We start from the raw sequence: 24408 nt of genomic DNA on the forward strand, positions 1-24408 counted from the left end.
AGCAATTTACCTGCAGCCCTGCCTGGCTGAAATGAACAAGCTATGTCACATTTCTCAGCAAACTACATGTTAACTGCAAGAGAAATGCAGGCCCAAAATAATGTTGATAAGAGGAACCCAAGTTTTCCCAAAGGGGAAGATTTTGTGACCAAAACTTGAAACTGGGAGATAAGAGTAGTTTCTCCTAACCACAAAATCTATAAGAATGTATGGTTAAGGGCTGGGGTTGTAGCTCAGAGGTAGAGTGCTAGCCTAGCATGCCTGAGGCACTGGGTTCGATCCTCAGCACCACATAAAAATAAAGGTATTGTGTTCACCTATAACTAAAAAATAAACGTTAAAAAAAAAAAAAAGAATGTATGGTTAAGAATCCAGTTAAAGGGCTGGGGCTGTACCTCAGTGGTAGAGTGCTTGCCTAGCACATGTGAGATAATGGGTTCAATAGCACTACACAAAATAAACAAATAAAACAATAAAGGCATTCTGTTTATCTACAACTACCAAAAAAAAAAAAAAATCCAATTAGGGTCGAGTAGTGGCTCAGTGGTAGAGCACTTGCCAAGCATGTGTGAGGCACTGGGTTCAATTCTCAGTACAGAATACAAATAAAAAAGAATCCAATTAGAACCAGTCAGCTTGGGCCAAGGTAACCTAGAGGTGCCATGACAGTGGGTACTTGAGAGTCTGATGTCATCCTGCTATCAGTCAAAAGTGGGACTCTTTGGCAACATCCCTGGGATCCCAATAAAACTGGAGTGTATGAGAGGTATGCTACCTCTCTCCTCTCTGAGACACTCACTCTCTCCCTTCAGAGTGTCTCTTTTCCCTCTTCTTATCCCTTCAATAAACTCAGAGTAACTCCTGCTCATCTGAGTGACTTGTCTGAAATCTTTCTGACTTGATCGTGAAAACTGGGGATTCTGTTTCTCAGAAGGCCCCAGCTCTGTAACACTGGGATCTAGTAGATAGATGTTCCTCTTACTTTTGCTATTTCACAAGGATGTCTTAGGTATTTTAGATCCTTTGACTCTCTCCATAAATTTAGAAAAGTTTGTCAACTTCAATAGAAGGTTCTGCTTGTTTTTTTTTTAAATATTTTTTTAGTTGTCAATAGACCTTTATTTTATTTATATACAGTGCTGAAGACTCAAACCCAGTGCCTCACACATGCTAGGCAAGCGTTCTACCAATGAGCCCTAGCCGTCTGCTGTGTTTTGATGGTCTGGAGGAATTTCCAAAACAGCTGAAGGAGGATCTGCATCTCAGCAACACTGAGTCTAGTGTCGCATCTCCCTAGTTCTGTCCCAGCCGTTTCTATTTTATTTTGAGATAGGGTCTCACTATGTGGCCCAGGATGGCTTTGAACTTGCAACCCTCCTGTCTCAGGCTCAAGTAGCTGGGATCACCGATCTGGCCACCATGCCTGGCCCCAACTATCTGGTTATAATGTGCTTTCCTTCCCTAATGCCCTGGCTACAATACTGAGGAGGAGCGTGAAGGGCAGCAGTCCTGGCAATGTCCCAGTGCTGGGGAGTTGCTGGTGGCAGATGTGCAGTGGCATCCCTCTCCTCCTACTCGGCATCTATTGATCACACTGCATGCTGACGAGCATTCTTGAAGTGGCCTGACAGAATCATAATATGATTAAAGACTACTTATCTTATTAAAACATTAAGCCAATCTGTATTCCCTGGGCAGATTCCATGTGGCCACAATCCCCTCTGTAGAATAATTGCATTTGATTTGTTAAACACTTTGTTAAGAATTATATTTTGCTAAGAATTTCTGCATCTATGTTCATAAAAGACAGCAGCCTATAATTTTTCTTACATGATTCTGGTTTGATACAAGGTGATGCTTCATGACATGACTTGGGGAATATTCCCTATTCTGTCAAAAGTTCCTCAGCACTGGGACCATCTGTTTCTTTTTTGGGTACTGAAAATTGAACTCAGGGGCACTGGACCACTGAGCTACATCCTCAGCCCTATTTTGTATTTTATTTAGAGACAGGGTCTCATTGAGTTGCTTAGTGCCTCACTTTTGCTAAGGACGGCTTTGAACTCATGATCTTCCTGACCCAGGTTCCCAAGCCACTGGGATTACAGATGTGTGCCACTGTGCCTGCCTGATTTTGATGCACTAGTGACCCCTGTGAAGCCATGCGGGCCTGAGGGGGTCCTTTGGGGAAAGAGTTTCAACTATAGGCTCATGTCCTCCCTGGTCTTGGGGCTGCTCAGGCCATCAATCTCATCAACAATGGCACTTGGCAACCATAGGCTGTACCAGTCCATGGGGGCTGGGCACTCTTCAAAATTTTTTAAAATTAAAAAAAAAAAAAAAAAAAAAAGGTTTTTTTTTAGTTGTAGATGGACATAATACCTTTATTTTATGTATGTATTTGTATGTAGTGCTGAGGATTGAACCTGGTGCCTCACATGTGCTAGGCAAATGCTGTACCACTGCTATACCAGTCCAAAAGTCTGGGTTTCTAAGACATTCTTGATGATTCTTCATATGTTAGTTCTGTTAGTTCTCCTGAGATTTCTTTCTTTCTTTCTTTTTTTTTGGTGGTGCTGGGGATTGAACCCAGGACCTTGTGCATGTGAGGCATCTCCTGAGATTTCTAAACTTCCTTATAGCCTAGTCTTTTTTTTTTTTTTTTTTTTAATNTTGGAAACTACTTTGATAGTTTCCTAAAAAGACAAACCTACACCACACCAATTACCAGCCTTTCCATTCCTAGGCATTTTCCCACAGGAGCCTGAACCTGAGCGTTCAGAGCAGCTTTATTTGTATTCTGTACTGAGAATTGAACCCAGGTCCTGCCCGTGCTAGGCGAGCACTCTACTGCTGAGCCACAAACCCAGCCCCTAGCCTAGTCTTTAACCCGTTGAAAACAGGATTCATGTGTTCTATGAGGCCAGCCTTGTCTTGCCCTATTTGCTGATTGGCCAGGCCCTGCCTGTTTTGCTAGGCCTAGCCCAGTCCTACATCCCTTAAAAATGAAACAGTTATATCTCACCTTAACACCTTCTGCAGGAATGCCTGAGGCCCACCTTCGTGGGGTCACACTTGAGCCCTGATTCCCTAGAATGTCTACTCCTGCTGTGAACTCTCCCTTGATGGTGCCACATGTTAATTTCAGAGTTTCCTGGGTCAGCAGGAGACACCTGCTTTCCCTAGGCCTTTAGCCCTAGAGTTTCACCTCCTCCTGGATTATCCCAAGTCAGGTTAGTGCCACAAGGAGCCCCTACAAGGCTCTGGTCAGCCCTGCCCCATGCAACCCTTCTCAATTCAGTGACTGGGGCTCAAGGCTCATCACTGCAAAAGCCCCCCAAACACAAGTCAGTTTCAGATACTTTCTCTTCTTTAGACACTTCTTCTCACAGGAACACAAAACTAGACCTATCCTACCTCATAGGCCTGAGTATGGGGCTGTCCTCCCTGGTCCTCCAAGGCCCCTGTCCACCAGAGGCAGCACTCAGGCCTCACCTTTGTCTTTGTCAAGGGGACAGCCAACTCCACCTCCTGGGTACTTCCCTCTCAGCCCCAAACTCAGATCTGCCACCCCATTCTCTCCAGACACATGTGCTTAAGGCTTCTTCGGAGCCTCACGCTAAGACCTCCCTAGACACAAACCCCCCACCAGCAGCCAAATGCCCAGGAAACACATCCTAGAATCTGCTTCTTTCTATACATGGGGTCCTCCAGGAGCTCAGAACAGAAAACAATGGATGGCATCCCAGGCCACCTGGCATGGGTCCCCGGGGATGTCTGTGTCCCCAGTTGGCAGCTGGTTCCCAAGGAGCCCCCCACCCAGGTCACCCAGGAGATGACACCATGTTGGCCTGTGGAGAAAGTCCTGCCTTGAGGGGTCAGCCTTCATTCCCCTTCCTGCTGCCAGGCAGGCTGACACACCTAAGGCCTTATCCTTACCCTCTGGCCTCCTCCCCTCCTGGATGGAGCATGCCTCTTACCTTCACACCCTCTAGCACTGGAGCAATATCCTTCAGGGCCTCTGCAGGCAGGATCACATCAGGCACCTCTGGCTTTGGCTCAACCACTGGCCTCCCAGGGGTGGCAGCTTCCACTCCTTCCAGCTCAATGTCCTTCTAGAAGAATCACAGGAAGAACCTTGCTGTCACACCAGCACTCTTGCATGCATATGCTACTAACAGAGGCCAAACTCGGAATGAGTCCATTAGGTCACAGTGGAGACCAAGAGCCATTAACCAGCAGCAGACTACCTGCTGAAGTCTGAGCAAGGCACCTGAGGCCCCTCAACAGGGTGGTCAGAGTGCCTTGTTCTGTATTGGTCTTTCCTCACTACCTTTCCATGGTGCTCAACACTTGTAGAGCAGGAGGCTGCCTGTGGGTGGGTGATGAACAACCCAGAACATCCCAAGCCCTTGTCACAGTGCATCTTCCTGCAGCCTCTGAGTCCAGGGAAAACAAATTTGGTCTCTGCCCAAGGCCAGCACCCTGAGAAGGTGGGTTCCACAATGACCCTCTGCCGGTGCTGAGTGGGCCTCCCTGCAGTTCCCTGACTACTTCAGAAGACAAGCAAGGACATGAAGGGGTTTCCAGGGAAGCTGGACCAGGACAGCCACAGCCCCCAGTGGTGGGTCCTGGCCAGTGCTTACTGCTGCCTCTGCGGCCCTCTGCAGTTCCTTCTCCCGGTGCTCCTGCTGGATGGCGGCCTCTTCCTGCAGCGTGGCCTCCAGTTTTGCTTTGTTGTCCACCTGCTCACCCTCCACCTCTGCCACCTTCATCTGGGCTTCCTTTGCCTTCAGAGAAGAAGGGCACTTGTGAGTGAGTCCCAGGGCTGCAGAGTGCACACTGTCCCAGGCCTCTCTGTATCTCCCAGCAACGTCATCATCTGAACTCCACAGAAGTGATGGAAGGCATACTGAAACATTGCCACCAGTGCTGGGAATGTACAAGGCTACCAAGTATTACCTCCTGCACCTTTCAGAGGACCACTCCATATTCAGAAAAAATATGGACACAGGCACCATTACCAAGACTCAAGGAAGCCTTTCAAAACTGTTGCCTCCAGCCAACTGTGGCAAGATCAGGACTACTCAGTGTGCCCAAGACTGGCTTATCCCAAGCCAGGTGTGGTGGGTGGGGGTGGGGGCAGGCAGACAAGCGATGAGGCGAGAACAGGTGGACCTGCAGGTTCCTGCATGGAAGGCTTCCGTGGCTTAGAAGATGAGTGCCCGCCCCGCAAGTGAACTGACAAACAGGGTCTCCCAAGAGCACATACCACAATTTCCGGGAGGGTTTGCAGTGTGGATTTGAGCTGGTCAGCAGGCGAGAGAGTGTCTGGGAGGTACATGGCTCGGGACAGGATGAGCAGTGACGTGGGGATCTCGTGGTGCAGGTGCAGGTCCAGCCACTGGGATCAGAACAGGCTTGTTGGTGTAGCCTCCATCCCACCTGACCCCTGGCCCTATCCTGTTCTCTTGTGAAGGGCCCAGATCCTTCAGTCCCCAAGCTTTACTCTGCTGCTATGGTTTGGCAGCAACAAGCAAAACAGGGCTTGAGTAGATGGATTCATTAAGTCACTGTAACAAATGCTCCAAAGATGACATTCCATGTTTCAAAAGGTCATTTGTTGTGCTACCTTGGAACTTGACCACCCTGGTAAACTGAAGGCACAAGCCCCAGGGCCATCAACAGCTCTGCAGCTCAATCACCAGGACTTAAGAACAGTCAACAGGCTGGGGTTGTGGCTCAGTGGTATGTATAGTGCTTGCTTGGCAGGTGCGAGGAACTGGGTTCGTTCTCAGCACCACATAAAAATAAAGTACACAATTTGATGTTTTTTTTTTTTTTTTTTTTTTTAAAAAAAGAACAGTCAGCACTCTCTGTATTTAGAAATAGCAGAGCAGCAAAGATGGAATTACTGAGAACCTCCCCACTCATGCAGGAGCAGAGACTGACCCCACTCATGTGTGTGTAGGCCTGCCACAGGCTGGGCACTGTGTCGGGCTACTTCAGTGACTGACATTTGGACACAAACTGAACACACAGAGAAAGATAAGACAAAATGCTAAGAACAGGATGAAACAACCGAACAGAGGCAAGGGAGAGCCCTGACCCCAAAACATGCTATAGCCTCATGGACCACACTGAGGAGCCTGGGCAGGGAATACACACACAGCACCCCACCCGAATGGCTCCAGGCAGCTGTGCTGCAGAAGGCTGAAGACCGCCAGAAATGGCCAGCACATGCAGGGTGGGCCCACTACCAGACAGGAGTTCTGCTGGGGAGCCATGCATCTGGTGAGAAGGTACTGCCTAGGAAATGCCATTTACGTCAAGAGGGGAGGTAGGTGTGCATGCCTCTTCATCTACATTGAAGAAGGAATGCCTGAAAACCAGCAGGGGGATGACAGCCAAGAAGCTGTCATCGTGGAACAGAGCTGGAGGGAGATTGGGTCTGAGCCTTGCATCCTAGGCCTTCAGAAGCAAAGGACAAATGTCCCCTACCCCCTGTACAGTCACTTGATCCAATGGCACTGAGCACCAAAGACCTGACATTGGGATTTCTGCTGGAGGGCCCCTTGAGCTGCTGCAGGAGGCAGAGTGCACTGAAATCCAAATGTAGGAGCCCACTGTGTACCAGACACCTGTTCAGAGTTGCCCAGCCAAGGGCATCAGAGCCAGATTAGAGAGCATGTTTCCCAGAACTTCCCAGGCTCAGCTGAGCCATCACGAAGTGTGAACATGCCCCAGAGCTGTCCAAGGAGGCCACCTGTGCTCACTGGCCTTCAGGTGACAGGAGCAAGCTGAAACAATCAAAGCCACACTCAACAGGCCACCAAAATTGAGGACACTCATACTGCACGACAGCAGGACTAGAAGGCCAGTAAGCAGTCCCGGACTGGCCCAGGCACCCCCTTGGGTTACAGTGCCACCTCACCAGGCCTGCTTGACAGCCCAGAGGATGGCAAAGGCCCAAGCGAGTCTTAGAGGGCCTTGAACATGCCAGGCAAGCACTCCCCCACTGAGCCACACCCCAGCCTCAGTAGTTTTTCACTCTTGAAGCTTCCCACAACAGGCCTATTCTGGTCTGGGTGAAAAGCGAGCTCCTCCTGGAACTTGGGCCCCAGGCCACGCACCTGCTTCAACTGGCCCCGCAAACGGTCTTCTGTGACGCCAAGGGCCCGCATGCCTCGCGCCCGACACGCTGCCTGCAGTTCCTTGACGTTCAGGCTGTCCACCCCTTCCTCAGCAATCAGCTGTAAGAGAACACCAGCCAGTCACCATTGTACAAGGTTTGTGGTGCTGCTGTTAACACGACTAGAAAAGAACTGTCAAGTCAGAGGCCATTTTTCTAAGAGCTTTTGCCAAGCAAAAGAAAGAGCATCACACCAGAGCCTGGTTCTGGGTCTGAAGTGACTAGAAGGATGGCCAGGGCCCAGGGAACACAGAATGGCCAAGATTAACCGAGAGACACAGAGAGATCCACCTCGACCTGGGCCCACGCAGGGAGTAGGCACTCTCAACACGCGGGCACCTCTTCCGTGTGGCAGGGCCCACGTCTTGCCAGCAGAACCTGTCCTGCCCTGGCCTGATTCACAGAGCCCGCGATCTGCAAAGGCATTCTCAGTGTTCACAGGATGGAGGGAGGAGAGACCCCAACACCCTGAAGATACCTGTGGCTTCATACCCTGAGGCTGCACAAGTCACAGAGATGTATAGGAAGCAACAGGTGGGAAGACAGAAGGCACAAGGCCAGCTCTCAGGGCCCACCTGGTCTGCGTCAGGTAGCCCTAGCCCCTTCTCAGCGTTTGCCTCATAAACATCCTAGGTAGCAACTTTATCTCCATTGTAAGAATCATACTTTCTGTGATCATTGTAGATACACATGTAGCTCTAACAAAGAACAATGACCCCACGTGCCTTCCCTGGGAGTCCTAGCGGTAACAGTTTATAAAGCAACACAACATTCTAGCCAGGATCCAATTCTGCTCCAGGCAGGATGAAGTCACCTCCACCCCCTCGAGGGCCCTCACTTGCATGGCTGTCACTTGTCAACTAAAGAATGTCATGTTCATGGGGATCATAGGACAGAAGCCACCCTACCCCAAGACAGCCCCTGCTTGCATGGCTGTCATCTGAAGAACGTTAGGCATGTGGGGATCATAATGCAGGCAGCTTCTAGAGTTCCCTCCAGACCCATCCAATTGTTGTGGCATCCAAGACAGCTCCTCCTAATCATCGAATAGCATGGCACTAGATGGACAGAGAAGTCTGCTCAGCCATTCGCCTACCTGGGTTGTGTCCACTTGGTCTACTGTGACTAAAGCTGGTTTTCACTTCTGTCTGTTCCCTGTGCTCCTGTGGGACACCCGAGTTGTACTTCTGGAGCATTTTCAGCAGTCCCCTAGTATCACAGTGCACACACCCCAATCCACTCTCCTGCTGATTCAAGTAGAGTGTAGAAACCTCACCTCCCTTTACTTCTCCCAGTCATAGTAGTGATGCTTGGAATGCTGCCTGTCCTCAACCTAAGAGTCACACCACATGTGCTTCAGTCCCCATCCCACTCTAGGTGGGACCTTCATAAGCTGCGATTAGAGTGTTCAAGAAAACAAAGCGAGCTAGGTGCAGTAGCCACGCCTGTAATCCTAGTGACTCAGGAGGCTGAGGAGGAGAATCACAAGTTCAAGGCTAGCCTGGGCAACTTAGTGGCCTCTCTAAAGCAACATAGAAGGGGTGAAGTTATAGCTCAATGGCAGAGCACCCCTAAGTTCAATCAATATAAATACTGCAAAAAAGAAAAAATTGGAAAAAAAAAAAAAAAGAATTTCTATGGTTGAAAGTTAGAGGTCACACAATGGGTATTAGAGTGGAGCCAACCCGGGAGAGAATGAGGGATGAGTGACCTGAAAGCAGAAGCAAGCACAGTGGTTGAGAGGCTAAGATGCCTGACGCACAGTGGGTGCAGGTACATTCAGGGAGCACACCCTGCGAAGGAAGCTGCAGAGGAAAGCTACCCTCTGCAAAACAATGGCAGGCCTGCTGACTGTCCTGGGGGAAGCCAGGAGAAGGGCTTGGGGACGTGTAGGAAGCCACAGTGCAGCCCAGGGCAAGAGACAGAGGCAGGAGAACCACACGTTCAAAGCCAGCCTGGACAACCTGCCTCAAAATTTTAAAAAAATATTTAAAGGGCTGGGGACAAAGCTCAGTGACTTAAGCACTTGCCTAGATGCTTGAGGCCCTGGGTGCTATCCCAATACCCCAACATATGAACATGCAGAATAGGTATGTATTGAACATCACATGGCACTCCACAAATTTGTTAAACCTTTACATTTATATATATATACACATACATCAGTTAAAGAAAAAAAAAAAAAAGGAACAGAAAGGCAAGAAACCAAAGAAGCAGAGTGGTCCGCGTGGCCTTTCTTGTGGCATGGCTCACCTTGTCATCAGCCTTTATGGACCTTAGCCTCATGGTGAGCTGGAAGCGCAGAAAGTTGTTGGTGCCGATGGATTGGAGTTCCAGCAGCCTGCACAGTGCCACCAGTTGCGGTCGTGTGAGGTTATCCAGAGTCAGCTCATCCTCAAACAATTTGGAAAACCGCATGATTTCCTCATTGCTGGGTCTTTCTCCTGTCTCCCGGATCTGCAGCAGGAGCAACCCAGACGGCTTATCCACTTGGTAAGTTCTAAGAGCTCTCCTGTCCCCACCCCAGTCTCAGGACACAGCAGAAGTGAAGAACCAAGGGGGGGGTCAGGGTGCAGAGGCCCTGGACCACCCACCTCTTACCATACTTCTATGGGGAGCCTCTCACGCCTCAGGAACTCAGTGTCAACTGAGCCTGCCATGGATTCTGATACACACGGCAACTACTGGCCCTGTACCTTTCCTGCCACCATTCACTGGGAAAGGGGACCTAACCACCAATTGCAGAGGCAGTGCCCTGGGTCCTAATGCAGAACCCCAGCTGCTCAGTGCTGAGAAGAGGGCACAGCTGTGTGCACCTGCTTTTCCCTCTGAGAGAGTCCAAGTACAGGGGAATGGGCTGCCACTTGAGCCTGGACTGCTACTATCCATGTGCCTGCCCTCTAGGAAGCAGAGAACCTCAGTTCAGACCAGTCTGGCCCGCACCTCCTCCCATACAACAGATAGGCTTAGTCTCTATCAGGAGTGAGCTGGGCTGGTCCCCAACAGAGGTCAGGGAGTAGAACAGCCAGACCTGGCACCCCCAGGAGCTTGACTCAGATCAAAAGGACCCAGACTAAGCCACACAGGATATCACCTAGAAACAGTTTCAGGGGTTCCCCAGGGGGAAGGCCAAATGCAGCATCCCTCAACCCAGGCTACCACAGGCAGGTCCTTCTCTGGAGCTGCAGCCCACCAGAAGCCCCACCTCCCTTCTAGCTCCCACTTGTCCCCACCCTCTCCTGGGCCTCTAAAGCGCGGCTGCTTGCAGCTCCTTGCAGAACCTACCTACTCAACAGTTCCATAGCTATACCTGCCTCTTCCCCAAAGATGACATCTCCAAGGTTGCGCTGGGGTGAGCACACTTTTCTGTAAAGGCCACAGAGCAGGTATTTCTGCCTTTGTAGCTGCAGACTTTGCTCCTCTGTGCTGCAGTGCAAAGCACCAAACAACACATAAGCAAGGGCCAAAGCCCAATGACACTGTCTGGTGGAGGCTTTCTGAGAACCTCAGACACAGTCTTTTTGCCCTATTTTGTATTTTATTTAGAGACAGGGTTTCACTGAGTTACTGAGGCTGGCTTTGAACTTGTGATCCTCCCTGCCTCAGCCTTCCAAGCTGCTGGGATTATAGGTGTGCGCCACAGCACCTAGCTTCAGACAGTCTTCAGACTTCAAAAAGCAACACAAATCTCTCAAGCTCGACCCCAGAGACCCTGTCGATAGCACTCCCTCTCCCTTTTCAGCTCCTGCTGCCGTCACCCAGGCTCTGACAAGACTCTAGATAGCACCAGGCAGAGTGGCTCAGCCAAACTACCCACCATACCATAATCTCAGGTCTTGGGTTCCTTGTCTATGATGTTCTCCCTTCTCTGAGTGCTGCAAAGCCAGGACATGAGCAAGTGATTCTGGAGACCAGCAGAGTCTCCTTGTCAAACTCCCTAAAGCACCAGCCAGCACTGCCTGGCAGCTCCGCTCTGTTGAGTGTAGCCAAAAGGAAGGAAGAGAAGGGAGGAAGCAGCTGCCAAGGCTGGAGTGCTCTGCAGCTCCACCTAGCCTTGGACTGATGGAGAGTCCACGGGGCTGAGGCACACAGCACCTTCTGGAAAAATGCAGAGAAGTCTTTGGTGGCGTTTCCCTTGGCTGCCTTGTTCTTCAGGGCCATCTCCTCAATCGTGTCTTGTAGGAACTTGGCCAGCTCCAGCTTGACCCGTAGCTCCTTCTTCAGCCTCTCCTCCTGCAAGGGCAGAGAGAGGGCTGGGCAGAGAAAGGGCTGGGCTTGACCTGGCCGCTGCCCTCCCACATCCCACCAGCTCCCTCTACTCCAGGCCACAGCTTCAGGAGCCTCCTCCAACTGCCATCACCCCTGTAAAACAAACATCTCACACTTCCATCAGGCTCCCCCAAGCTCCCCAAGCTCTAATACACATTTCGTACAACAATGCTTATTCTCATCTAAGTGCAATACATTCTGAAACAATCTCTTCTATTTCATGGCTTTAAAAATATATACATCTTTGTGTGACTCCCTAGAGCAGGGGTTGGCAGGCATGTTCTTCACTGCCAGACAGTGAAGCTAACACAACCACTTCACTCAAAGGGGCCTCACAGAGGCTCCCAGACAGAACACACATGACAAGGTATGGAGGACCCTGAGCCTTTGTGGATGACAAGACACCTCATCCTCATGTGATAGTCACAAGCAACATGGCTCTGGTGAGGAACTTCAGACTCATTTTTAAACGTGTTTATGACCATGATGTCCTCACCTTGATGGACTGGGTCTCAAAGGTGGATGGCAGCATGTTGGGGAAGAGCTTCACGGCCACAGGCAGCAGAAACTCCATAAAGGGTACCACCACGAAGACCAGGAAAGGGACCAGTCTGAAGAGGTCAGCACAGATCCGGAGAAACTGGAGAGAGGAGGTCTCTATCAGCGGGGGCAGAGAAAGATGCGAGCAGGAGCAAACAGTGGGAGCATTTCTGTCATCACTTACAAGGACAACCATGGGCTTTGGCTCAGGATCTCCAAGTTCCAAAACCACTTAGCAGATATCTCCTGAAACCCATTTCTTTCTTGACAGTCAAAACCACATGCCAAGCATGCTTGTGATCCCAGCTACTCGTGGCAGGCTGAGGTGGGAGGATCACAAGTTCCATCCTAAGCAAGACCCCATCTCAAAATAAAATAAAAAGGAATAGGAATGTAGCTCAGTGGTAGAGCACCTGCCCTAGCATGAGGCAGGCTCTGGGTTCAATCTCCAGCACCACAAAACAAAACAGCACATCCCTACCACCACCCAAATCTACATGCCAATTGTCTTCGGAAAGTGGTATATGGGGGTAGCTCACAGGCCAGGTACACTTGGCACATGTCATGGAGAGACAATGAAAGGCCCAAAAAATATCTCTGATAGAACACACATTGACTGCTCCATTGTGAGCCAGCCACTGAGGGGGACACCCCAGGCTTACAAAGATAGGTCTCCTCCCCACACTGGTGCTCCAGAGCTCTTCCCCATCTCTGTACCTGCCACCTGAAGCCAGAGAGAAGCCTGCTTTCTTGCACTCCCATGCTCTTTATTATTCAAAAAGACTCATGGGTTCCTTTATCTTTTCACTTGCTCTCACTCTCAAATTGTCCCAGTCTGGACAGGGGCATATCCTTCAAGATGGTACTCATTTTGTCTTGATTTTGCTTTTTTTTTTTTTTTTTTTTTTTTTGGTATTCCCCATTAGTTTTAAATACTGGGGTTAAAGCAGTATTTTACCACTCAGGTAAAATTTGCATACCACAGCATTCATCAAGTTGTAAGTGTACAACTCAGGGATTCGTGGTAAATTTACAGATTCCATTGAAACCACCACCCAAACACAGATTTATATTTTCACATGCCAGAAAGCCCCAAGTGTTCAGCAAGGATAACTCCATTTTGCTCTACAAAATGGACATATTCTCTCTGGACATTCCAGGTATGTGCAGCACACTGAGCTCTTCTGCACCTGGCTTCTGGGATGAGGTGCACCTTCCCTCCCTGCTCCCAGTGCAGCTGCTCTGAAGTCCTCTTTGTCTGGCCAGGGCTAGCCAGTGTGCCTTCTCTGTTCTTGACTTCTTCCAGTCTGTTTGGGTTGTGTATTTTGAGGGAGCTCCCAGTCTGCGTGTACCCTGCTCAAGCTGAGCAGCTCCTCACGATAAAGCAGGAAATCATCTGATCATCTAATGCAGATGCAGACGATGCATCATCTGATGCAAAAGAGCACCTGATGAAAATGTGTCTTTTCCTGATAATTTTACAAAAGCTGCTCAAAACTAATAACTGATATGATACATCTGCAAAATAATCCTAGTGGCTCAAAAGGCTGAAGCAGGAGGATTGCCAAGTTTGAGGCCCTAAGCAACTTAGTAAAATTAAGTTGAGACTCACTAAATTTTAGGCTCAGAATAAAAAAATTTAAGGTTGAGGATATGGCTCAGTGGCAAAGCATCCCGGGTTCAATCCCCTGTAGTTAAAAAAAAGGGGGGGGGGCAGTGGCACATGCCTATCATCCCAGTGGCTTAGAAGGCTAAGGCAGGAGTATCGCAAGTTCAAAGCCAGCCTCAGCAATGGCAAGGCACCAAGTAATTCAGTAAGACCCTGTCTCTAATTAAAATACTAAATAGGGCTGGGGATGTGGCCCAGTAGTCAAGTGCCCCTGAGCTCAATGCTAGGTGAGATAAGCTAGACACAAGGTCAAATTTTGTGATTCCACTAATGGGAGGAAACTAGAATCCTCAATTCCAGAACCAGGAAGTGCAGTAGTGGCTGCCAGGCAGCTGCTTGAACAGCATCTCATGTTCTGCTCTGGCATGGTCACTTGTGTCCTAGAGGCTCAGAAACCCACCTTTTCCTGCTGGTCTCTGTAAGGCCCTGGTTCTCAAAACCAGAGTCCCAAATGACTCCCCAAATGCAGCTATTCTATACTGACCCTCTAGGCTTATCTGTTATCCTCTACTCAACACTATGAGCAAGTACCCAACAGTGACATGTGAGTCACACACTTCAAATGTCTTCCACTTAAAACAATGTTCATGGGGCTGGGGCTGTAGCTCTGTGGCAGAGTGCTTGCCTAGCACATGTGAGGCACTGGGTTTTATCCTCAGCACCACATAGAAATAAATAAACAAACCCATAACACTTTGCTCAAATCAAAATTACCTATGAGATCCTAGGAAAATCCAGACAGGCTCTACAGACCCTCTCCTTAGTGCAAGTCACAGGGGACCTGGCCCCCAGCCCCACATTCCTGCTGACACCTGTCTGGTCTTTATGTGGCTGTTCCAAAGTGCCTCCCCCTCTTTTTCCTTTAAGACTCATCTTTTTCAGTGAAACAGCTAAACTGGAACTCAGGCAGAATGGGAAGGTAGAGGAGATGGAGGGGGCCAGGCCACAAAGCAAGGGCTTACTCATTAAGCACCTGACACATGCTAGCAGGGTAGCTCTGAAGCTCTAGTGTGACCCTCTCCTGTAAATGATCCCTCTGCTCCCTTCCAAATTAGCACCCTGTGAAAAATTCCAGCCAGGTAAACAAAATAAAACAAAACCCTCTGTTCTCAATGAAGTATAGAATTAGAAGCTGGAATTACTCTCTTCAGGAACAACTCCCAAGGTCATCAGGTAAAGTGCTCCTCTGCTCACTGTGGAAGGCTTTGTTGCCCAATTCTGGGCAGACTGTCCGAGCAAAGGAATTCTGCATCTTTCCTTGGCTGCTCTAAGCAACTTAGTAAAGTCTCAACTTAATTTTAGTAAGTTGTTTAGGGCCACTGCTAACACCTGGGAACACGCTCAATAGAGAGGAACTGGAAAAAAGAAGGAAAGAGAGCATGGACTATGACTTCACTTACTTCACAAAGAACAAAAGGCCTGTGGCATAACCATTAACTCGAACACTCTGCTTTGGAAGAAGGGTTTCTATGAGAGATCAAGTCACCACTGGGCATGCGAGAAGTCCAGAGGAGAGGAGCAACCCATCTGCCACAGCCTCCTGACCTTGGTCCCTTCCTTTTGGTCATGGTTGTAGGGAATGCCCGGATGCTAAGTCAGGGTGGGGAAGCTCTCCTACCCCTGATGCTGCAGAAACACTGTGCCTGCAGGCTCACACTACAGACACTGGCAACAAAAAACTGTTTGTGAGATCATCCCACTCTTATGCCTGCCCGGTGCCAGCCAAAAATTAAAGCCAGGGTCACAGCACCTCTGAAACCCCACGCTTTCAGGCACATTTTAACACCAAGATGCTTGATGTCCAGTTAGAACGGGCTGAATTTATCCATCAGAACATATATTTCAAACAATGCTTGCATATTTTTTTAAAAGAAAACTTTTTGCAAAACACAGAGCAATAAAATAACTTTTTAAGCATTTATAAACACAAAAGCAGAATTACAAGTACTTGCTATATGGCACATTTAAGCACAATTATCTTTAAAAAGGCAGAGGATGATTTAAACATTATACAATGTGTATGTGTATTGAAACATCACATGGACTTCCTAAATAGGCATAATTTTTGCTTTTATGTATCAATTTTAAAAATACATGTTTTTCAGAAAAGATCAAAGATACTGCTAAAACATGGATAGGATTCAAACATGAGACCTGAAACAATAAGCTAGTTTCCTATCACAGGCAGACAGGAGAACAAATATTCCAAATCAATACATGGACACACACTCCAAAGGAGATGAGATATGGAGGTGCCAGTGGACTGAGAAACCAAAATCCCTTTTCTTGCCCTTGTACCCTGCTGGAGGGCCAGGAAGAATTACTGGCATCCAAATGCTCACACCAGAAGACTAGAGGCCTCAGGTTCCTGGTGAAAGAGTCTGTGTGCCTGAGCTCCCACCCCAAGTTGTATCACCAAGCTCATGAGGACTCCCCTGCTACGTGGACACACAGCTGACAAATACCCAAAATCCTTATCAGTTATCATTTTACAAATGCCCACCTCAGTTGCAGGCATAAACCATTTTCTATTTCTGCAAGCCCAATGCTCAACTGCTGGAGATAGCTGGACGGGAAGGAACATGCAGACACTTGGCTGCACTTGTCAGTGGAAGGCCCTGAGGTCCTATGTATCTGGAGTGGTCTCGTGTTTCACATGAGAGGTTTCAGAGTGGAGCCTGTTGGCACAAAGGCTCCAAGACATACCGAGAATTAGCTATGGGGCAGCAAGCCTACACAGGAAGAATACAGGAAGCAGGGTCAGGGCGAGGGTGGAGCATGTGGCAGGATAGTTTCTGGGAAGGCTCTGGCTTCAACCAGGGAAAGGGGCCCACAGAGCACTGAGCTTGAGCCCACTTCCCATTTTTTTTGGTATAGGGATTGTACCCAGGGACACTTAACCATTAAGCCACATCCCCAGCCCTTTCCATATTTTATTTAGAGAGAGGGCCTCACTGAGTTGTTAGGGCCTTGCTAAATTGCTGAGGCTGGCTGTGAACTAGCTATTCTCTTGCCTCAGCCTCCCCAGCTGCCGCTGGGATTACAGGCATACACCACCACACCCTGCCTACTTCTGTTTTAAAAGGACTGTTGTTGTAAAAGCATGGAGACAGACTGCAGGGCTCGTAGGCCACAGTTTCGGGCAGGATGGGTGGTGGGGTGGGGAGCACTCAGACTAGGGCTGCTATAGAACAATGTAGGTGTTGGGAGCTGCCAAGGCTTTGGCCTAAGTGCCAGCGAGGGTGGGCTGCCATGCTGAACTGATGGCAGCTGGAGGCTGCCAAGAGATATTCAGGAATGGGCAGGGGGAAGACTGGGGTTTGTTTCAGACATGCATGCTCCGAGTGGATCTCTGAGACCACACACGGGGAAAGAGCAATAGGGCAGTGGGATGTAAGCAGCATAGGGGCAGGGCCCAGGCTGGACACACATGGGGGTATCAGCCACAGGGGCAGAGCTGAGTGATTGGACCTGCTTTCCTTGGTCCTCAGGGCAGAGGGTGCTATGCAAGGAGGCACCAGGCAGACGTCATCTGGGCCACACGACCAATGATCCCTGAGGTATCTCACTGACCCTAGTGGGAGGTGACAAAGGCACTTGCTGACCAGGAAACAATGCAAGACAAGCCCCGGGTCTACACTACCAGACACCAGCCAGTGTGCCCCACTGTAGGGCCATCCCAGACCAGAAGGGCCTCAGGAGCAGCATGGGGTCCTGTACCAGAGAAAGGAAGTTGCCCAGAAAGTGGAAACAGAATCAAGCCTGGGTCAGGAGTAAGGGGCTGAGCTGTGACCAGTTACCAAGACAAGCATTTGGTGAGCTGGGGCAGATGATTTGGGACTCTGCAGGATCTCTGCAACTTCCCTATAGACGAAAATCATCCCAAAGTTAAAGGTTTATTTAAAAATTAATAAATAGTGGGGACCACAAAAGGTAATGGGAACTCCCAGAAGCTGGGAACAATGAAGTGCTCTTGGGAGGAAAGACTGAGCAAGCAGGAGAAGCTGTACCTGGAGGGGGATCTCACACAGGCTCCCTCCATGGCCTCTAAGATCCCACAGCTCCCACTGCACCACAGGGGCGAATGCAACATCCACACTGGAGAAGCTGACTCAACACACAGACTGCACAGGGTTCCCACGGACAAGACCATGCTGCAGATGAACTGACAGTTCAAAATCACAAAACACACATCATTCACTGTAGCCAAGGTCCACAATAAAGAGCAGGATTCATCTCCCACAAAAGTAAGAAAATGAAAATACTGAATTCATGCCAGGAGACAAATGTAAGTATACTTAAAATTGTAAATAAGTACACTTTAAATTGTTGAAGACTTAAAAAGATGAACTAAAAACAAAAAAACAAAAAAATAAACAAAAGCCTATCAAGAGATGGACATTATCATCCAAAGTACATGTATAAAGATGTGAATGGTGTGAATATACTTTGTATACAACCAGAGATATGAAAAATTGTGCTCTATATGTGTAATAAGAATTGTAATGCATTCTGCTATCATATATAAATTAAAAAAATCAAAAAACTCAAAACTTAATAGAACTTCTAGAGGTAAAAATATGAGCATTGAAAAGAAAACTAACAGATGCATTAAAAGATTATTTTAGCTGAAAAAAGAATGAACAAGATAGAAAAGAAGTATTTAGGTGGCAGCCCTGAGAGACAAAGATAGACAACAGGAAAAGGGTACAGAGTTGCATGCCTATAATCCCAGTGACATGGGAGGCTGAGACAGGAGGATCCCAAATTCTAGACCAGCCTGGGCAAATAGTAAAGCCTTAAGCAACTTAGTGAGACCCTGTCTCAAAATAAAAAGGGCCGGGGATGTAGCTCATTGGTAAAGTACCCCTGGGTTTAATCCCCAGAACAAAAAAAAAAAAAAAATGAGTGACAATGGTAAGAGTCTTTACCTTTTTTGTAGTGGCAATTGAGCCCAGGCGTGTTCTACCTCTGAGCTACATCCCCAGGCCTTTTATGAAACTTTTATTTTGAAACAAAGTCTTGCTAAGTTTACTAAGTTGCCCAGGTCAGTCTCAGACTTACAAACCTCTTGCCTCAGCCTCTGGAGTTGATGAATTACAGGTTTGCACCACTGTGTCCATCTTGTTTTTTTGGAAATGGGAGTCTGGCCTCCGACTATTGGGCTCAAGTGATCCTCCCCATCTCAGCCTTCTGAGCAGCTGGGACCACAGACATGCACCACCATGCCCTGTTTAGGAAGAACTTCCTTGGAGCCAGGACTAAAGGAGTGGTGTAAATGCCAGCAGGACTTCTGACAGTCCAGCATAGATGTCGATCAGTAAAGAGACACTTCCCCAGAGGAACACCGTGGCACTGGGGGAGAAGAGCCACAGCCACACAGTGTGGACTTTTCAAGGAACAGCAAGGAGGCACTGGGAGGGAACTGGGTGCTGGTACTGAGGTCCTGTCACAATTCGATGGTGGTATTATGGGGATGTCCCCACTTTTGTAGATTTATATTTAGCTATCAATGTACCTTTATTTATTTTTTTTGTGGTGCTAAGAATCGAACCCAGTGCATCACATGCTAGACAAGCACTCTACCACTGAGCCACAACCCCAGCCCCGTTTCAGAGGTTTTACTGATATTTTCCTCACCCAAAGCAGCAGAAAGCAAGTCCCAACGAGGTTTTGAAAGCAATCTCTGGGTGAAGCCAAGAGCTTGGTGCGTCCCCTTTACCTGCCTGCGCTCCCGGCGGGTCAGGGTGTGGCCGTTGAGGATGCGCCAGAGCATGCGTGCTGCAATCTTGGTATCGATCCAGAGCAAACGGAAGCCATGGTAGTAATGCTTCAGCTCATCCAACACCTTCTGCCCAAGAGACTTCTTCACCACCACCTCAGCTGGTGGGCTGTACACAGGGCCACCTTCCTCCAGCTTCTTATTCTTGTCCTTTAAGGATTTGAGGGACTTCTCCACCACAGAGTCATCACTAACGGGGGGTGATGAGTGCCAGCCTCGAATAGAAAGGTACCGAGGTCCCGTAACAACCAAGCCTGCTGAAGTGGGGGTCCATGGCACTCTTGCTGCTGTGCGTGGGTGCTTGGGCCTCAAAGTCCAAACACTGAGGGGCTCATCTCTGAAGCAGAGGTACACAGGGTGGGCTGGAAAGCAGCAGCCAGATGGAATATTCCTTGAAAAAGGAAAAAGGGAAAATGGCAATGAGGAGCCAGGTGCAGTCTGTGGCTGCCCAGCAGCACAGAGAATCACAACCATGCACTAAATCCCACGTACTTCCTGAGACCTGAGACCCCCAGGAACCCTTAGGAGGGCTTGGGCATAATAGCAGAATGATGTGTGTCCCCAGGTGGGCCTGTTCCACATCCACCAGTATCTAGGTTCACAGGTCCCTAGAGAGATATAACAGCAGGACAGACATGCATAGAGTGGCATAGTGACCCCAGGACTCAACCCAACCTCTGGGCACCATTAACTTAAAGAGGTATGATATGCTTCTTTGGGATTTGAGGAACAGAGTTAAGAAGTCTGTCTAGTTTAGAGGTCCTCTCCCCTAACAAGTGACTTTTGATTAACAGGTTCTGGAGCAAAAGCACAAACTCAAAGACAGCCAAGCCAAAGGCCTAAGGCCCCTACTCACTGGGCTATAGCACTGGCCACCCCTGCCTAGCTATCGACAGCTTGTGCCCTGCCTGGCTCATATCCCCGCCTTACCTCCACTGTTGTCTCGTCACAGTGGTGTCCTAAATCTGAGGAGCTGAGAGGAGAGGCATGCTCCTTCCCCACCCAATGCAGGTTACACGGGGCCAGAGCTGGTGAGGGTTAAGTGTTAGCCAAACTTCTCAGACTTCTGTCAACAGTGAGTCCTGCCCATAGGTTTGCCCACTGCATCCACACACAAATCAGACAGGTCAGGAGGGCCACTGCAGTCTCAGGTCTCAGGAAGTACAAGGCCTGCCCCAGAGCCTGAGGTTGTATACATCACCTCTGTTCCCCATGTGGAGCTGTTATGCCATCTGCCATCCAACGTGGGACAACTGGCCTGTACAGTTCTATTTCAGGTTTATCATCTCCTACTTATCTTGTCTGGCAAATTAGAAGCCTCTCCCATGGCTTGAGGACAGAGCCACCTGAGTGGCCATAGGCTCCAACCCACCCCAGAGGGCTGTCATTCATATATATATGAATGACACACACACACACTATCCTAGTTTCTTTCCATCTCTAGTCATTTCTACATCTGACTAGACACCAGAGTGAGGGCCATGACCGTCTGGGCTCAAAATCAGGCTCCACTACTTACTTCTGTCTGATCCTGACCAAGTAACTTCAACTCTAGGCTCTGGGAGCTTCCTTTGGAAGTACATGTGAATATGTGCCTAGTACCCCAAATAGGAAATGGCTGTGGCAATGACTATTCCATCAAACTAGTAGATGCAAGATGGGAACCTCTAGAATTGCTAGGCTTAGAGGTTGGCTCCTGCAGGACCACCAGGGTGCACCTACCTGCCTTAGCTTGCAGCAGGTGGAGGGCAGGTCCAGTGGGGGCATTGCTCTGCCAGCACGAAACACACTGGGCACAGGCACTGGCTGTGGACCTCTCTAGGAGCCCTCCAGGATCCGTCTTCCCTCAACTACCGACTTGAAAGTCTAGCACTGAGCTCACAGAAAGCTTCTGAAGATGGTGTGATGAGACAAAAAAGTACAGGGGCCACACCATGACACTGGTGTGGTGAGCAGAGGGTGTGTACCTCCCTCGGTGTGTGTGGGCTCTCCTCACTGTTTCACCCAAGCGCCTGGAAACCATCCCTTGAATTCACCATCCTGAGCCACAGTGTTGCTGAGGATCAGGCCACAGAGAACGTGGCAGAGCCCACTCAGGCTCAGAGAACCACTTGGCCACGTTTCTCGTCATGTGTGGATGGCATCAGTGCCTACATGTGGAATACATGTCATTCCTCTCTCCATCATGCTTAATTATACAGCTTTCCAACATTTGATTAACAAGGCTTCCATATGTCAGCAGTTTTTTAAAGGGGCAGCCAACAGACAAAGATGAAGAGATTTTAAAACAGACAAAGCACAGAAGCTCATGGCATATCTGGTTTTGGGACACCCCCACAGACCTGGCTGTGTTCAAGCTCAGAGAGCTCTTACTAATAATCTAGCCAGGAAGGTTTACTGAGGCCGGTTTCAAATTTGGGATCCCCCTGTCTTAGCCTCCTGAGCTGCTGGGATTATAGGCGTGCACCACTGTGCACTGCTACATCACATTAAAACATTTTTTGATCAACACAGAACTTAGCCAGCAGCTGAGACAGCACCATCCAGGAAGGCCAGTCCAAGAGGCCCAGCTTTTCACCACGCTATCACTGACCTCCTGCTTTTCTCTTCCTTGATAAATCACCTGTAAAATGGGGGAACCTTGCTGAGCAAATGCAACATCTCAACAAGAAGCAGACAGTAGACAGCTGGTAGGAGGCCTGCTTGGGCACAGTACACACTCCAGCACTGCTGTGAAGCTGTTTGCTTACCTGAGGATGCAAACGCCAATAACCACAACCAGACACCCTATCTTCGTTTCCAGAAAAGAAAAACCAAGGAGTGCCTTGCAAAGAAGCAGCATCTCTGAGCCCTACCATGTCAGATGCACAGTCACTTGGGGAGTAAGCATGGGGTCCCAGACCTACTCTCCTGTCACAATGTGTTCTTGACTTCTGTCAAAATTTGTAAAAATGCCACAAGTACAAAGGCCTACAGGCTGCTCCCAAGGAGACGACTGGCATAAGGCACTCCCAGAACCTCCTGCCATGGCTGCCCTCAGACAGGCACAAAGTGAGGCAATGAACCAAGGTCAAGCCAGGGAGGACATCAACCAGGACATGTTGCCCAGTTCTTCAGGGCATAATGCTAACAGGGGCTAAGAAATCCCCAATAAGAAAGAACAAAGAAAAGAGGAATGACATAGCAACAGCCACCACCACCAGGAAGGATGACTCCAGAAGCGCAGGGCAACTCTGAGCCCCGTGCTTACAAAAATTCCACATTAAGATGTGAAACTACTGGTTCCCCTCTGCTGGGGGACTAGAGAACATACACAAACAAAGTAACCAAGAGGCCCAGTGCATTGCTCCAGCCTGAGGCCTGAGACTGTGAGCCTGGAAAGCAATGTTGCTATGTGCCAAGGACACATACTACAGGAACATTTGCCAGGGGCCTGGATGCACCTGGCCATCAGCATAGTGCTATTTCCCAAGCACATCTCACTGGCATTCATGCCACGTGGAAATGCAGGACAGAAAGGGCCCTCACCCCAAATCAAGTGTTCCCACCATGGGGAAAGCCCCACTGGGTTGCAGGATGCTTGTTGCTCGCTGCATAAATGCCCACTGCCTGTGCAAAGATGGCGTGCTGCCTTGCTTCCCTCACTTCCATAATTAAGGTCAAAAGCTACTCAGGAATGTCCCAATGCTGTGCTGGATGGAAAGTACTCCACCTACTCCCCATCAGGGGCCTGGGCCATTTCAATCAAAGACTATCCTAGGCTGTAAAATAACTGCCAAACAACCATACCAATGGCTACCACTCACAATGACTTTTCTGGGTGTGATTCAAGATTTCTTATTCTGTGCAAATTGAAAAATGAAAGCTCTTTGCTGCTCACCGGAAAGTGCTAATTTGAAATATGAGTTCATCTAAACAGCTTTACCATTTTTCATTAAGTAAATCTCTTTTAAAAATTTATTAATAAAGAATACATTTTAAATTTTAATATGAACCTTAAGTGCTAAAAATGTCCCTTCCCAATAAAAATACTTGAATAAACAGCCATGGCAAAGAATACTGAAATCCAAAGCTATACTACAGGCAATGAGCACTAGCCCCTGTTCTGCTGCTATGATGGTGCATGACTGACTATAGCTGTCCTAAGGCAGAACTGGATGTGCAGGCAAGAACTGAAACCACTCGCACTGGAGGCTGGGGTGGAAGAGGCAACACTGTTGTCTACCAGCAAGCTCATGACCCTACCTGAATCTGTGCTGCCATGTGAACCAAACTGGAAGTGAACACAGTGGTGCCAAGCGGCCAGACTCAACAACATCACACACAGCAATGCCACAAGTGCCAGCAGCAACCACTTGGAAAGGTAATAAAAAAGAAGCTGGGGGGCTGGGGATGTGGCTCAAGTGGTAGCGCGCTCGCCTGGCATGCGTGTGGCCCGGGTTCGATCCTCAGCACCACATACAAACAAAGATGTTGTGTCCGCCGATAACTAAAAAATAAATATTAAAAAATTCTCTCTCTCTCTCCCTCTCTTTAAAAAAAAAAAAGAAGCTGGGCACAGCGGCACACACTATAATCCCACGGCTTGGGAGGCTGAGGCAGGAGGACTGCAAGTTCAAAGCCAGCCTCAGCAAAAGCAAGGTGTTAGGCAACTCAGTGAGACCCTATCTCTAAATAAAATGCAAACTAGGGCTGGGGATGTGGCTCAGGGGTTCGAGTGCTCCTCAGTTCAATCCCTGGTACCTCCCTCCACAAAAAAGAAAGGTAATATAAAAGAATGGCATGTCTTTTTCTGAAAGAGGAGAGAAAGATCTTAATAAAACAAAGTAGAGACTGGGCATGTAGTTCAGTGGCAGGCCACTTGCTTTGCATGAATGAGACGCTATCTCAAAATAAATAAAAACACCTGGTTCAAACCCCAGTACCAAAAAAAAAAAAAAAAAAAAAAAAAAAAAA

General features: G+C 48.7%; 1 protein-coding gene across 2 annotated transcripts in view; it reads right to left on the reverse strand.

Moving 5' to 3' along the window:
• The window catches only part of Letm1 (leucine zipper and EF-hand containing transmembrane protein 1), a 52163-nt gene that overhangs the window by 6242 nt on the left and 21513 nt on the right, over positions 1–24408 (reverse strand). The window contains exons 4-12 of one of the 2 annotated variants that reach the window (XM_015481876.2): positions 19743–19843; positions 19393–19712; positions 11958–12101; positions 11288–11425; positions 9446–9649; positions 7134–7253; positions 5273–5404; positions 4647–4790; positions 3981–4115 (exon numbers count right to left, since the gene is read on the reverse strand). In XM_015481876.2, the coding sequence (XP_015337362.1) occupies positions 3981–4115; positions 4647–4790; positions 5273–5404; positions 7134–7253; positions 9446–9649; positions 11288–11425; positions 11958–12101; positions 19393–19446 (1071 nt within the window). In that variant the 5' untranslated portion in view covers positions 19447–19712; positions 19743–19843. Of the gene's footprint in view, positions 1–3980; positions 4116–4646; positions 4791–5272; positions 5405–7133; positions 7254–9445; positions 9650–11287; positions 11426–11957; positions 12102–19392; positions 19713–19742; positions 19844–24408 lie in introns of those variants that run through there. The other variant, XM_048784041.1, reaches the window with a different exon arrangement.

The sequence above is a fragment of the Marmota marmota genome, unplaced genomic scaffold (assembly GCF_001458135.2).
Source record: "Marmota marmota marmota unplaced genomic scaffold, marMar, whole genome shotgun sequence".
Lineage (NCBI taxonomy): Eukaryota > Metazoa > Chordata > Mammalia > Rodentia > Sciuridae > Marmota > Marmota marmota.